Source organism: Vigna radiata, chromosome 10 (genome assembly GCF_000741045.1).
Source record: "Vigna radiata var. radiata cultivar VC1973A chromosome 10, Vradiata_ver6, whole genome shotgun sequence".
In the NCBI taxonomy this organism is placed as follows: domain Eukaryota; kingdom Viridiplantae; phylum Streptophyta; class Magnoliopsida; order Fabales; family Fabaceae; genus Vigna; species Vigna radiata.
In genome coordinates, this window is record NC_028360.1 from 13,405,508 (window position 1) to 13,416,680 (window position 11,173).

General features: G+C 29.0%; 1 protein-coding gene across 1 annotated transcript; it reads left to right on the forward strand.

The window, feature by feature from the left end:
• Nucleotides 1-8,670: 8,670 nt before the first annotated feature.
• LOC106775139 (probable protein phosphatase 2C 13) lies at nucleotides 8,671-10,940 on the forward strand. Its single transcript, XM_014662205.2, has 2 exons — nucleotides 8,671-8,926; nucleotides 9,572-10,940. Exons 1-2 carry the CDS (start codon nucleotides 8,738-8,740, stop codon nucleotides 10,565-10,567), a joined length of 1,185 nt encoding a protein of 394 aa, XP_014517691.1. The 5' UTR covers nucleotides 8,671-8,737; the 3' UTR covers nucleotides 10,568-10,940.
• The last annotated feature ends 233 nt before the right edge of the window (nucleotides 10,941-11,173 follow it).

Below are 11,173 nucleotides of genomic sequence, written 5' to 3' on the forward strand. Positions count from 1 at the left end.
CCTCCTTCTTTTTTTTAGTTGAGAGTAAAGAGAAAAACTACGAGTAGGAGAAAGATCTTTGCTAGGTGTAATTGGTTAAGAAAAAACACTTTTAATTGTTTGAAATATAAATATGGTAAGTAATGTTTTTTAATGAATTCTACATAAAGTCTTGTGTTATTTTAAAAAATAAGTTTGAGTATAATTCAATTATATAAATGAACGTGTTGTTTGAGATTTTCCAATTAGTTTATACACGTGATTTGAATTGTGATCAAATCGGATGAACAGAGATTGGATTCTTTTTGAAGTTTGAAAAGAAAACATAGATGGGCCAATTATAATCTTAACTGGGCCTCAAACATTGGCCACTATAACTTACACACTAAGCTCTGGTTCTGTTTACACTTCTATTCAATTTTGAAACTGTTCTGGGAAATATAATTTGTACAACAGGTATCAATTGCTATTTTTCTAAAACGTGAAGCTAATTTTATAATTTTTCCTGTCAGCATGATTCATCATTATTTATTTTCTTTTTTTAGTCAAATTTAACTACCTACAATCTAGTGCTGTTTTTTTTTTTCAGTTTTTAAATTCCCCTTACTAATATATTATTACGTAAAATAAAAAAATTAAAATATAATTTTCCTTCTTATAAAGACATCTCAATTGAATTGCTAAATTTAAATTTCTTAAATTTTCTAACTATCACTTTTTAGTCCTTATCATTAACAAACAACAATTAACATAATCAGGACAAATAATAGTATTTTAAATTAAAATAGTTATAGTTTTATACATTACAGAATTACAACTTTGAAGTTACGTGTAAGATAAAGTCCAAATGTATGTTCCATAATAGTAAAACTTAATAAAGTCCACTAAAATAAGTATTAAAGTCAAGAAAAATATTTTTGAAAATATTAGAACAAAATATTAACTACATTAACAGGGAAAAAGAGAATTCAGACTCACCGTTTAGTCGTTATCGAAGGCCAAGGATGATGTTTGCAGAAAATGCAGAGTGAAGATTATCTTTGTCTGTGCTAATTATGAACTGCGTAACCTGCATTTTCTCATCTGCCATATATATATATATTGAAGATATGGGTTTTAGATCGCATAAGAGGCAGAATAGCAGTGATTAATATAGTAATTAAATGATTGCATTAAGCAATTGTGGGAAAGTGACTAAAAAGGCAAAACCTTGTGCGAATTGGTAAAATGAAAAAAAGAAGAGGTTTATATTTGCAGTGAGTTTGGTATATACAATAGGCGACCATGGATTAGCAGTGAATAAACATATTGTTTGGTTTTCTGGATTTAATAAAAGATGTCTGCGATGGTTCCTCAAGACAAAAGCTTAACACTGACCATTCAGATGCATCATTTTACACCTAAATTATGTCCCTTATGCTATGGGACAAACTATTTCAATCGATTATAAAATTGTTAAATTTAAATATATTTTTATTTTTTTAAATTAACTACCTTTAATTTTTTTTATTTTGCTATCACAATTTTTTTTTAATAATTTCTTTTAATATTGTAAAATGTATTAATTTTTCTTTTCATTTTTATTTAATACTTTATGTGATTTTTCTTAAATTTTAAATATAATCCCTGTCCTGATATTTATTTTAAGATATATTAATGATATTTAGTATATATATATGTGTTAAGTATTCTCAATTAAATTTGTTATTTGATTTTGGTTCGGCAAGTACATAGTTAGTTAATATAATATAATAATAAAAACCAAAAGTGATATTCTTTTAAATGATACAAAAGTCAAAAGCAATAATAAGTTTTTGTGGGAGCTAAAATTAAAATTTACTCATTTTAAAAAGGATTAAAAACATATGTTTGCAATATATTTTTTTTCTAATAAAAATGGTTTAAACGAATGAAGGATAAAATTTTAAGCTAAGTTATATTTAATATATAAATTTTAATTTTAATTGTTTAGTATTCGTTTTATAAATCTTACTATCTTTTAAATTTTTCTTCTTTTATATTTTCTCTGCTTTATCTTTTGAATTTCTCAAATCACTTCTTGTTTTTTTTTTTTATTCAGATAATGTATTTTAAAGGACAGCAAACTTTAGAACAATTTAATTTAAATAGATTATGTTTATTAGTGATTCTTTTTCTCCTTGGATCTTAAATTCTCTCTTTTAGTATGAGTTTTGTTTTTGCACAAAAGATAAGAGTTGAATAGTTAATATATATTAGTTTTAAATTTAAAGTTTTTTTTTAATATATTAGGAACAAATAGGACTTTTATATCATGAATAAGTTTATAGGTCGATTTTTAGGAGCATATATATGAATTGAGATCAAGGAAGTTGATAAATTGTTTTATTTCAGTTCATGAAAAATTTTTATGCAAAATTAGGTAATACCAAATTTCCAGGCATTGAAGGTTTGAAATAATCAGTTTTGATTTGGATTGGTCCTTAAATAAATGTATATTTAATGTAATTGTACCATATGGTATAAAATTGTTAAAGTGAAGACTTTAATTCAATTCAATAAAAAAAAAATAATGAATTTGAGATATGTTAAAGTGCACACTATATTAATGTTGATGGGATGTGGATATAATGTGCCAAATTTTAATTACATAATATAAATATGGTTGAATGTAAATATAGATGGTGATAATATGAAATATATTGAAACCACGTGTTTGATGAAATTTTAAGTTGTTGTGTAATTGTATTTTTGTTTTATTACCTTAGTGACTATTAAAGTGAGACAAGACTCTATTTTTAAATGTTTTTTTTTATGTTTAATTTTACCATTTAACCAATAATTATAATGAAACAAACTATTTTTTCTTAAAAGGATTTTCGCTCAAATAAAATTCGTACTCATTCGAATGATGCTTCAATGAAAATCATATTGAAAACAAAATAACACTTATATTTACATATAACTAGATGAAAAATGTTTAAATATATAACTGGATGAAAAATGTTTAAATATATTATATTTGATGAACAATAAAAATGATAATTAAATATTGGTATTATGGTAATATGATGTATATGAGTTCAAGATTATACCTCCATTAAAAATAAGTTGAATTTAAAATATATTTACAGATGTAAATTTTATTTTATCAATTAGTTTCGTAAAATCAGGTTAAAATTAAAGTTATTTAAATATTATCTTAATAAAATTATTGTTTATTAAACTTATTGTATTATTGTGGAATTGTTATCAAATATTCATCAAGGATTAATTTTATACTCAATAAATAAATAAATATATATATATATATATATATATATAATATATATATATATATATATATATATATATATATATAATATATATATATATACGCGCTGTAGTAGAAGATTTTACCAGAAGATAAAATAAATTTACATTAAATCTTATATTGCACACTAATATTATAAACTAATTTTATAAAATTAAAGTTAAAATTCACTTCATCCTCAAAAAATTATATACATTTTAAAGTATATAATTATATATATGAGATATGTAATGTGACATTTCAAATATTATAGAACATAAAATATAATAGGATTCAACTATTATAATATGATAAAGTAGTCAGAATAGCATGTGACAGTATATAGGAGTACAATCATCCCAAAAATATAGGCAGAATTTAAACTTTAAAACTACAAGTACCAGAGTCTTTCAAAAGGCCTAAGAAGCTAGGCATCTAATCTATCTAAGGCTCATCAGCAGCATCTGTCTCCTCTGATGTCTGCTCTAGAGAAGTCTCAGCTCAATTTGCTCACATCCAAGTGGATGATCATCACAAGAGAAAGCATACCCAAGCAATATACAACACAAAAGAAAGCATACTCAAGCAATATACAACACAAAATATTATAACATAGCATTTGAAATAGGCAATCACATTCACACAATTAAGCAATTAGAACATCCTATCATGTTATGACTCACTAGACTCATCCGGACTTAGAATGAATATCGATCTGGGGCGGGTTGTGCACTTGTGGTGGCCTCTACTGCTTTGCAAAGTCATTGCCAATGGGTTTCACCCTATCACACACAAGGTTAGTCCGTTACCGCGCGATAGACCTCCAGTGATAGCGCCTACCCTAGGACCTCCCACTACTCTCACCACATGCGTCAATCCTCTTTAAGTGAGAATGAAAGACCATTAGAGTGTTGGGATAACCCCCATGTGAAAGCCTCATATATTCATTCTAAAACACTATAATGATCTCACCTAGAGATCTTACTTCAATACCATTCAAATCACCTTAATCAAATCACAATCCTCTTTGAATCATCAACATACCATGTTACATTCCACACCAATCATAACCTTTATGTGTACATACTTTCAAACTACAATTCACACACAATACATCATGCCCTCAATCATGTTGCAAAAATCAAGCCATGGCATAAGGATATTCATAGTTAGGTAAGGAAAACAGCTCCGAAACCATCATTAACAGCTCCAAAAAGGTCCAAAATTTCCAAAACAACCTAAAGAACGTCCAAAAATGATACCCAAAACCCCGAAAACCACCTAAAACTGTCTTGGATGATTTTTCGACGACAATAATCAATTATTACGTATGATAATCGATTATTTACGAGACCTTTGAAGAAAATACGTCTCTCTGACTAGAATAACCGATTATCAAGTGAGATAATCGATTATTCTTATCAGTTTTTGACATCAACCTGATTTTTTTGATTTTAGTGCATCCAAGACACTTTGATGATTTTCTAACACTCCCAACTTGATCTATATGATGAATTAAACTTGCCTAATTGATTTGAACACCTCATAACCTCATTATCTAGTGGTTATGCATTGATTTGTATTCAAAAACTTAACTTTCATTGACTTAAGGACTCAATTCTAGATTTACCTATTAGAAACTGTTTTTACTCATTTTGACACTTCTATTAAGTCCCAATTTACTCACCTAATGTATCTAAAGAGACCAAAACCAACAAACTCTAAATTTGACCACCTTAGTTCCTTTTTTAAGGCCTTACAACTCTATTAATTCACTTTTTTATTTCCCATTAAGTTGTCTCAAGGAATTCATCCCATCCAATCACCAACATAATTGCTTCAGTATATCAATATCAATTCAATAGCATCCAATTAGCCAAATCATAACACGATCAACCATCAACACAGGGTCATATATGAATATCATAAATTTACAACTAAAATAGTGATAAAATCATCAAAACAGTCTTACACGCACTTTATCACTATAGCTATACGAAATTTAATTCAAGCAACCCAAAATTTCACAGAATAGTAATAAGAACCCTAACTTCCTTTACCTTTAAACGGAATGCCAAGCTCATAAAAATCCCAATTGCTCACTTAAACCTCAAGAAAGACTAGGATTACCTACAAATCATAAATTTGTGGTAAAAGGCAAAATTAGGGACCTAGACAGACTTGAAAGTTGCAAAGAAGAAGTAGAATGCCCATGCAAATCAAAATCTGGTGCATGCAATACAACCTTAAGATGCATGGAAAAGGAAGAACTACTTACCGATGGAGGAACAAGAAATTGACCGATCAGATTTGAAGTCCATAATTTGAAATCCACAGTTTCGAGATTAACTATACTGTCTTTGATGGTGAAATAGATAAATCAATGAAGAAAGAGATGGTAGAGAAGATTAAAAACAAAACTTTAGAAGATAAAAATTTTTAAGCAATTAGACCAAGTACGTTTTAAAACGTCTCCATTTTATATTGCTGATATGTTTTAAATATAAAACATTGTCTCATTAACATAATATCTTATTACTCTTAAGTCTTATTTCAAGGTTATTACATGTAATTGTTTAAGCTAGACATGCATAATTTGATTCTATATGTACGTGCAGTAAAGAATATTCTATCATAATATAATATCAAAACACATAACTTATCAAAGAAGTAAAATATTTTAACTTTATTAACAATATGATGTTGAAAAAGTAAGAGAAATGATTGAATCAGAACTTTAAAAATATAAAGAACTACCTTAATAATAAAATATTTAAAAAATAATACAGGTTGGGAAGTAGATCAGACTGCTTCTACTGAAATTTATGTCAGACAAACTTATACAAATCTATGAAATTAAATATTCTAGTAATTTCATACTTATTTTTTTGATCAATGAATTTTTAAAACTCCAGAGGTTTTCACTCTCATTTTTTATTATTTTTCACCACCTTTATTATCTTTATTATAAATATAAAATTCATTTTTATTAAAATCATACAAGTTTATTTTTTATTGGAATCATTTTCCATTGATGGGTTGTCAAATGATAATTATCGATGTCAAATAATATTTTATTTTGTACATTATACTACGAGCCAGTTGGCATTGGCATGGCAGGTTGACCATTATGATACACAATACTATAATATTTGAAATGAAACCAGATACTTTCATAATTGACTGAATATTATATGTGAATATTTTTTTATGAAGTTTTTTATTTTTTGTTTTTAATTATTTTGGTTTCCAATAACATGTCTTCCCCCGTACCTTCTAAATTGAAGTTTCCTCTTGTCTAGACACGAGCTCAAATTTAAATAAAAAATAATATTGTTTTTAACTTAAAACAATAAATTTATAAATTTTTTATTTTATATATTGCTTAATTTTTATTATTTTCATTCAATATAATATTTATATTGATTAAATTTTCAAATGATAATCTTTTCATTATTGTGTTGACAATAAACTAGCTATTAGTTTATTTAATTAATTAATTTTTAAATTAGCTTGATCATTCTTATTAAGTGCAAGAATACTTTTTTTATATAAATTTTTAGAATATAAGATATAAGGTATTTGTAATTTAGTCTTCTTTATCATTATTCTTTCTATTTTAATAGGGTTTTTATTATTCGTGATCTTTTACGTACTATTACTGTAATTATACACAATAAAAAGAATAAAAAATCAAGGTGATAACTATTTAATTTGAGAGAATAAAAAAATAAATTTGTGGAAAATAAAAAGTACATTTGATTAATATTTATTAGATCAACCAGGGTAAATGAAATAACTTGAAAAAAAATGCATGCAACTTTTAACATATAAATAGAAATACTGAAAAATTTAACTATCTCGAAAAATCTAAAATATGATTACATAATGACATACTTTTTATTTGAAAATATATATTTGATTTATATAATTTATTTATACCAGACGTTATTAATTTATAAATTAGTTTATCAACTTTGACCTCGTAATTTATAAATTAATAAATAATATATCAGCTGTAAGTCAACTCATAAATAAAAAAAACGACTTTATCATGTATGAAGACATGTTACAAGCAAATAGACCAGAATGGGGGTAACCTAACTCATTCAATTTTGTGGAGAAATAAATAGAGAATTACATATCTTTCCATATATTCAATATTTCACTTTAATTGGCATAAATTTTTGGTTGTTTACTTTCTATGCATGTGTAAAACATGTCATGTCTTTTTATTGTTTTACATGCTGGGATTCTAAATGTTGTAAATTTGTTTTTTTATAATATTAAATTTTGCATTCGATATAATATATATATATATATATATATATATATATATATATATATATATATATATATATATATATATATTTAAATGTCATAAATAGTATTTTGCAAACACATAATTTAGTAGTTTATAACACTCTTTATACTTTACCACTTCAAAATAAAACACGTGTAAAATGTGGTTGTTTATCGTAAAATCTTTCGAATTTAGATAAACAGAAAGATTTGTTTAACTTATGTACTTATTTGATAACGAAAAATGATTAAACTCAAGATTTACACATCTTTATACGATAAAGTTGTCGTACTTTCAATAATTAATCTAAAAGTTCAAGTAAATTATGAAAACAAAATTAAAATACTGATTTAATAACCCATTAGAAATTTATATGACCATCATATCTCTAGAAAGATTCATGAAATTATTTAAACTATCTTAACTAACTTTCTATAGCATATGTCCGCTATAATAATCTTCTTTCATATTATCTTTAATCCATCACTTCAACCACAAAGATTTTATATTTCTAATCTTAAAAATAGAATACAAATCTCCATATGAAAAACAATACTTTTAAATCTAAAACAATATCTTAAAGATTAAATGCTATTTTCAAAATTATATTTTTCTAATATAATATTGGTTTAGTAGATGCGTAATAGTGGACATTAAGTCCTGACAAAAGGAATATTGTTTGTGGTGTATATATATTTTACACAAATTATCCAAACTAACCACAGGTCATTATCATTATTTGCTACAAATCCATATACATAAAGAAATTTAATTACGTATTAATTAGTAAACAAATTAAACAGCGCATAGGGTGATTCTCGTAATTTCAGACTGAAGCGTGCGCCACCACTCGTTTCACAATTTTAACGTTTTCGCTTTTTGGACGCAAAATATCTTTTCAATCTATACCAAGGGTATTACTGTAATTTCATGACGTACAGTGAAGTGAAATTTCGTTGTAGCGCGTTGTATATAAATATTCCCGCTACTTAATTTGAGGCTAAGGAAAACAAATAAAAACGCACCAAACGGGAAATTCTGTTGTTGAGAGGTATCAGAAAAAAAGGAAAACCCTAATTGGAAACGCTTTCGCAATCCCTAAACTGTAGCCCAGTGATCCGTTGCAGTGGTTTTGGAAGAGACGAGCTAAACGCGGTGTCTTGGCAATCATCGTGAGCCAGAACATGGTCGCAGAAACGGAAATCATCTGCCAGAAGAGCATTCCCATGCTGGACGTGAAGTACCACCTTTGCGTGGTGCAAGAACACGGTGTTAAGGTTGATGTTTCGCCCACCTCCAATGTTGTTCCCATTTTTGGTCACGTGAGGGTTGCCGCTGAATCTGTTTCTACGGAAACCACTAGTTTTGAATCGGTGGGTACTTCTGGGTTCCCTTTTTTTCTGGATTTTTCTATTGTCTTTTTTATCTTTCTGTGTTTATTGTTTTTTTCTCCTTTTTCTGAGATTCCTTCTTGGGATTTGGTTTTGTTTTTATTCTGTGTAAAAAGTGGTGTTTTGTTTTGGTGTCGGTTTTCTCTTGGAAGTTGAATCGGTTGATTTTAAATTTTCCTTTTTGATTTCCCTTTTTATGCATCAGTCGGTGTGCATTTATCTGTGAATTTGTGTTTAACGTGTTCTTGCTCGTTATGCTTGTTAAATTTGGGGGCGGGAAGATTAAACTTTCGTGTGGAATGGTTGTGGGGGTTCCAGAAGTAGTACTTTTTTTTTAAAGGATTTTGAATTGGGTGTTTCTATAATTTGTTTTCCCTATACCTTGCGTAAAGAGTAATAAAAAAACATACTTTGTTTATTGTGTTTTAAACATTTTTCCCTCGGTTAAATCAGGTGGTGCAACTGGTGTTAATGTTAGTTTGTATTTCAATTATGATAGGATTTATTAGCATAAGAAGCGTAGAAGCAAAGCTTGTGATTTGTCTGTATATCTTTGTTTCAAAATTTCCCCTTAACCTAAATGAAATGCATTTTTGTGTGCTGACTAATGTCTTTTGTGTATTTTAGGCTGTGAGTTTGCATGAGATGATTGGAGATTCAACTTTAGAGGCTCCTGCTATTAAGTTTACACCAGATGTGCGATCTGGCTGTTGTGCTGATATTGGACCTAGGGGGTCTATGGATGATGAGCACATTCAGATAGATGATCTAGCTGCGCACCTTGGATTCAACTTTGAGCATCCTATGGCAAGTGCGTTTTATGCAGTTTTTGATGGGCATGGAGGGCCAGATGCAGCTGTCTTTGTTAAAAACAACGCTATGAGATTATTTTTTGAAGATGCTCATATGCTGCAATCATACGATGCTGATGCACTTTTTCTGAAGAGGTTGGAAGATTCTCATCGAAAGGCGTTTTTGGGAGCAGACATTGCCTTGGCTGATGAACGAAGTGTTAGTAGTTCCTGTGGGACAACGGCGCTGACTGCTCTTGTACTCGGGAGGTATTTGATGGTTGCTAATGCTGGGGACTGTAGAGCTGTTCTTTGTAAGCGAGGCGTGGCTGTTGATATGTCCCAAGATCACAGACCGAGTTATTTACCAGAACGCAGGAGAGTGGAGGAGATGGGTGGATATATTGATGATGGGTATCTCAATGGTCATCTTTCTGTGACTCGTGCTCTTGGGGATTGGGACTTGAAAAATGCACTTGGTTCTGTGTCGCCTCTTATTGCCGACCCGGATGTTCAGGTGGTCACATTGACAGAGGAGGATGAGTTCTTGATCATTGGTTGTGATGGTATTTGGGATGTACTGTCAAGCCAGGATGCTGTTAGTCTGGTGCGGCGTGGATTAAGAAGGCATGACGATCCTGAACAATGTGCCAGAGAGCTAGTCAAGGAAGCTTTGCGCCTACACTCCTCAGATAATCTTACTGCAATTGTTATCTCCTTGTCCCCTGTCCAGATTGTTGAGTCTTGTCTACCCCAAAGGCGAAGATTCAGATTTTGCTCCCTGTCTGAAGAGGCCCGGACCAGGTTGAGGAGCTTGCTAGAGGGAAACTGAATGTAAATATGGTTTTCACGATTCACAATCATTCCTTTCATGAAAAGATTGATTTGTGTTTGTAGGCTGTTTTAGGTTTAGAGCCAAGCAGTCAACAGTTTTGTAGTGATAGAAAAGGATAATTGTTGGGAGTTTAGAACTATTTAATTTAGGGAATATATCTCGGTTATTTTGGTGGATGTTGAGAAACGTAGCTAGCTAATTTTGGCGGGAAAACTGGAGGATTTGATTTCAGATCATTGTAAGATCTGTATGTTATGAGATGATTTAGACTTCTCAGCAAGGTTGTAGGTGAATGCATCGACAAAAACTAGTTATTTTCTTGATTGTTGCATTCAACAGAGATTTGTTTATGGGATGAGATAGTTGGTTAGAGGGCACGTTTCAGCCTATATGATTTTTTTTTCTACACGTTTTACTTATAATTCTCTCAAACTCCCAAGTGCTATCAGAGTCCAGGTGCTGGAAACTACAATTTCATATGAACTACTGTATGAAGATATAATTTATTATAAAAACATAATAAAATTTATGATAAATATTATATTCAATTTAAGGGAGTTCATAACAATAATAATAAAAGTGGATTATGATATGCCATTGATT

What these genes read in the sequence shown, in the direction of transcription:
- LOC106775139 (XM_014662205.2), top strand. Translation starts at nt 8,738, where the DNA reads ATGGTCGCAGAAACGGAAATCATCTGCCAGAAGAGCATTCCCATGCTG. An exon ending in AAACCACTAGTTTTGAATCG is followed by an intron (nt 8,927 to 9,571) that starts GTGGGTACTTCT and finishes TGTGTATTTTAG; the next exon opens with GCTGTGAGTTTGCATGAGAT.